This window comes from Monodon monoceros, unplaced genomic scaffold (genome assembly GCF_005190385.1).
Source record: "Monodon monoceros isolate NGI ecotype Baffin Bay Population unplaced genomic scaffold, NGI_Narwhal_1 Contig7100_ctg1, whole genome shotgun sequence".
In the NCBI taxonomy this organism is placed as follows: Eukaryota; Metazoa; Chordata; class Mammalia; order Artiodactyla; family Monodontidae; genus Monodon; species Monodon monoceros.
In genome coordinates this window covers 1-3,650 of record NW_021702735.1, presented here as the reverse complement: position 1 = coordinate 3,650, position 3,650 = coordinate 1, and the positions used below count along the sequence as shown (strand labels likewise).

Below are 3,650 nucleotides of genomic sequence, written 5' to 3'. Positions count from 1 at the left end.
AGCCCTGAGGGTGAGGACAGGCTGAGACACTGGAACTGAAGGGAGAAAGATAGTTAACCATCAGTTCATGCTGTTTAAATTTGTTCTTCCATAGAAAAGACATTTCAAACAGGAGAATGTTTTTCTGTTTTTAATGACCTTGTGACATCACTCAGAACTCAGCTATAATTTCTTCATATCTGAAGAAACAAATCATTTGTTTAGTGTTATATATAGTCTGGAATACTTCGATATACAATCGCAAAAGTGTTTGGGGAATCTGAAAACAGAGATTAAATTGAAACCCAAGTATCTGAGAAGTCAGAAGACAATTGGAGAAAAGGAGAAATCAGTTCAATAGAAAATGAGAAACAGGGGAGACTGCTGCTTACATAGCCAGAGATGTAACCGAGCCTTGGCCGCATCAAAAATAAGACCCAAAAGAGAATAAATATTGATCAAGTTATTGGCTCATTTTTATATTTATTCATTCATCAAAAATTAATTGAGCAGTTTAAAAGTCTCAGGAACTACACAATATGCTGGGGATTCAATAGTGAGAAAGACACAGTTCCTGCCCTCATGAAGCCTGCAATCTAGTTGAGATGATAGAGAGCAATTAAATAGAAATACAAATACATAATTAAAACATTTATAATTGATACACAGTAAAGAATAGGATGCTGTGAAATGTATAATAATGGGGCCTGATCTAGTATGGGTTAGTCAGGTAATGCTTCCTCACAAAGTGACATCTGAATTAACCAGGTGAGGAAGGGAGTGAAGACTGCACAGGCAGGCAAACAGTGTGCGCAAAGGCCCTGAGCTGGGAAGAAGGTTGGAGCTTTTGAGCTGTTGAAACGAGGTGACAGCAGCAGTAAGAGAAGGGTTTGAAGAGTGCCATGAAATAGGAGGCTGGAGAGCTAGGCAGAGCTTCGCAAGCCATGGTACGGATTTTGATCCTTCTTCACAGAGCAATGGGAAACCTGTAAGTGTCTCTATACAGGGGCATGAGATGATCAAACCTGTCTTTTTTAAAGACAATTTTGATCTCAGTGTGCAAAATGGATTGTAATGGGACAGAAATGGAATGGAGAGGTTATTAGGGGTGGAGTGGTGGCGTTGCAGTAATTGAAATGGTGGTAGATTTGACTATGATAGTGGCAGTAAAGATAGAAAGAAAAGATCCAAGGACTATTTTGGAAATAAAATCAATAGGAGTCAATGATTAACTGGCTATGGAGACCAAGGGAGAGAAATGGCAAGGAAGACTCCTGGGATTTTGCCTTGTATATATGGGTGAATGGATGTGTCTTTCACAGAGCTAGGGACACTTGGAGGAGGACCAGATATGGGGGGAGTTCCATGAGTTCAGTTTTAGAGATGTTCAAGTTCATGAGCCTTTAAGAGATATGGCATAGGCAGGTGCTCAGGTAGGAGGTCTCTTCTGGAGATAAAAGTTTAAGAATCATTTATAGATGACACCCCCAGGATTATCCAGAGAAAGAACATATATAAGAGAAGAGGGTACATGCAGGACAAAGCTCTGGGACACACCAATGCTTTTAAAGTTTGTCTATAAAAGGAGGAGCTAGTAAAGGGAACTGAGAAGGAGTGGCAGAGAAAGGAGATCCAGGAGAAGGTGAAGTCATTGAAGCCAAGGAAGGGAGGGTTTCAAGAAGAAAGAAATACTATTTCTGAGAGACCAAGTAAGGTGAGGATTGGAAAATGGCCATTGCATCTAAAGCCATGGGGGTCATCTGTGACCTTTGTGAGAATCATTTTTTATATAAAGGTCGGAAGAGACCAAGTGTTAAATCCAAGAAGGTAAGGAGGAAATGGAGACAATCTGTGCAACTGACTCTTTACTGGAAGTTTAGCCATAATAGAGCAGTGGCTGGAGACATAAGTGGGACCAAGTTAGGGTTTTTTCTTAGACATGGGAGAGACATAGCATGTTAAATGTCAATGGGAAGGGTCCTATAAAGCAGGAGAGAAAGTTGTTCAAAGTGCCTGAGAATGCAAGGAAGGATGGACTCTAGAGGTGAGATGGAGATGTTCACCTTTCATAGGAAGCAGTCTTCTATACCTTAGGAAGAGGAGGGATGAGTTACTGGATGGATACAGAGACAAACACTCAAATGGTGGTGGGAGTCGAGGGTGTGATTGTCTGGGAGGAAGTAAAGGTGTTAATGAACTGGGGGTTCTGTTGAGGTCTGAGAAAAATAATGATTGGAGGATTTTACTTTTTTTAATTCCTGTATTCTTTTATTTTTTTTAAACATCTTTATTGGAGTATAATTGCTTTACAATGGTGTGTTAGTTTCTGCTTTATAACAAAGTGAATCAGCTGTGCATATACATATATCTCCGTATCTCCTCCCTCTTGCGTCTCCCTCTCTCACTCCCTATCCCACCCCTCTAGGTGGCCACAAAGTACCGAGCTGATCTCCCTGTGCTATGTGGCTGCTTCCCACTAGCTATCTATTTTACATTTGGTAGTGTATATATGTCCATGCCACTCTCTCACTTCATCCCAGCTTACCCTTCCCAATCCCCGTGTCCTCAGGTTCACTCTCTACATCTGCGTCTCTATTCCTGTCCTGCCCCTAGTGATTGGAGGATTTGAAGAAACAAGTAGAGGGCTAGGAGGAGGTCATGTGATTGGAGTAGTGTACGTACGTGTCAGTGGGTGGCGGAAAGAATGACAAGCCATGGTGTCGAGTGGGTCATCCATGTGGACGAGTTATGGAACGATGACAGAGTGTAGGGTAGAGAGGAAGACTATGAGTGAGGTGCCAAGCCTGCACTGAAAGTGGGCATGACTAGGAGGTCAGCCCATGAGAGGCCAGGTAGGAGAGAGAGTGCTATAGCTGAATGAGAGGTAAGATGTCAGGAGAGTGATGTTGAAAGGTCTTTTAGCAGGAGCTCTGGCTGGAGGTCTGAGTTGCTCTGGGACAGGGTCAGGAGAAGCTAGAGAGAAATTCATGAGCCAGTGAAAGGATGAGTTGGCCTTTTTATTGATTGACTGACAAAGGAAACTCCAACTAAATCTCTTCTGAGGTGAGACATGTTGAACTTTATAATTTCCTTTCTTGCTGATCATTGTTGGCCAGGATGCAATTTGTGTTTTAAAAGCCTTTATTCGTACGTTAGGAAACTTTTAGTCACAATGCCTTGCACTGCTGCTACCAAGAGAGGCAAAGCAAGCAAAGGGAAGGTGCGAGTTCCTGAAAATGTAGAATACAGAACTCTCAGTTGGAGGCTGTGTAGCAATGATGTCACACAGCAAATGGCCCTGTGGTACCTCCAATGTTGGCTACAGGTGAAGGTGGGGGAGATGGTCTGTCCCTGGCTGTGCTGTAGTTGGGTCCACTTACCTCTGACAGTGAGTGACACTGTGTTACTGCGCTGGAACCCCTGGCCATTGTCGGCCTCACAGAAATAGTTCCCAGAATGCTCTGCTGTGAGAAGGAGGTTGAAGGAAGCTCCCCTTCCAAAGGGGCTTGAGCTGCTCCCCAGGCTGACATCCTCATGATAAAAGTGGTACCAGATCGGGGGAGAGCCTCTCTGGGCCTCACAGTGAAGCTCCATCATGTCCCCTACCACAGTCTGGGCCCTTGGAGCCCTGAGGGTGAGGACAGGCTGAGACACTGGAACTGAAGGGAGAA

General features: G+C 43.7%; 1 protein-coding gene across 1 annotated transcript; it reads right to left on the bottom strand.

Moving 5' to 3' along the window:
* Positions 1–6: 6 nt before the first annotated feature.
* LOC114891135 (Fc receptor-like protein 3) lies at positions 7–3,639 on the bottom strand (the record flags this gene model as incomplete). Its single annotated transcript, XM_029215237.1, has 2 exons — positions 7–35; positions 3,360–3,639. Coding segments are annotated over 2 exons (309 nt in total), but the record flags the coding sequence as incomplete, so codon positions are not given.
* Between the last annotated feature and the right edge of the window lie 11 nt (positions 3,640–3,650).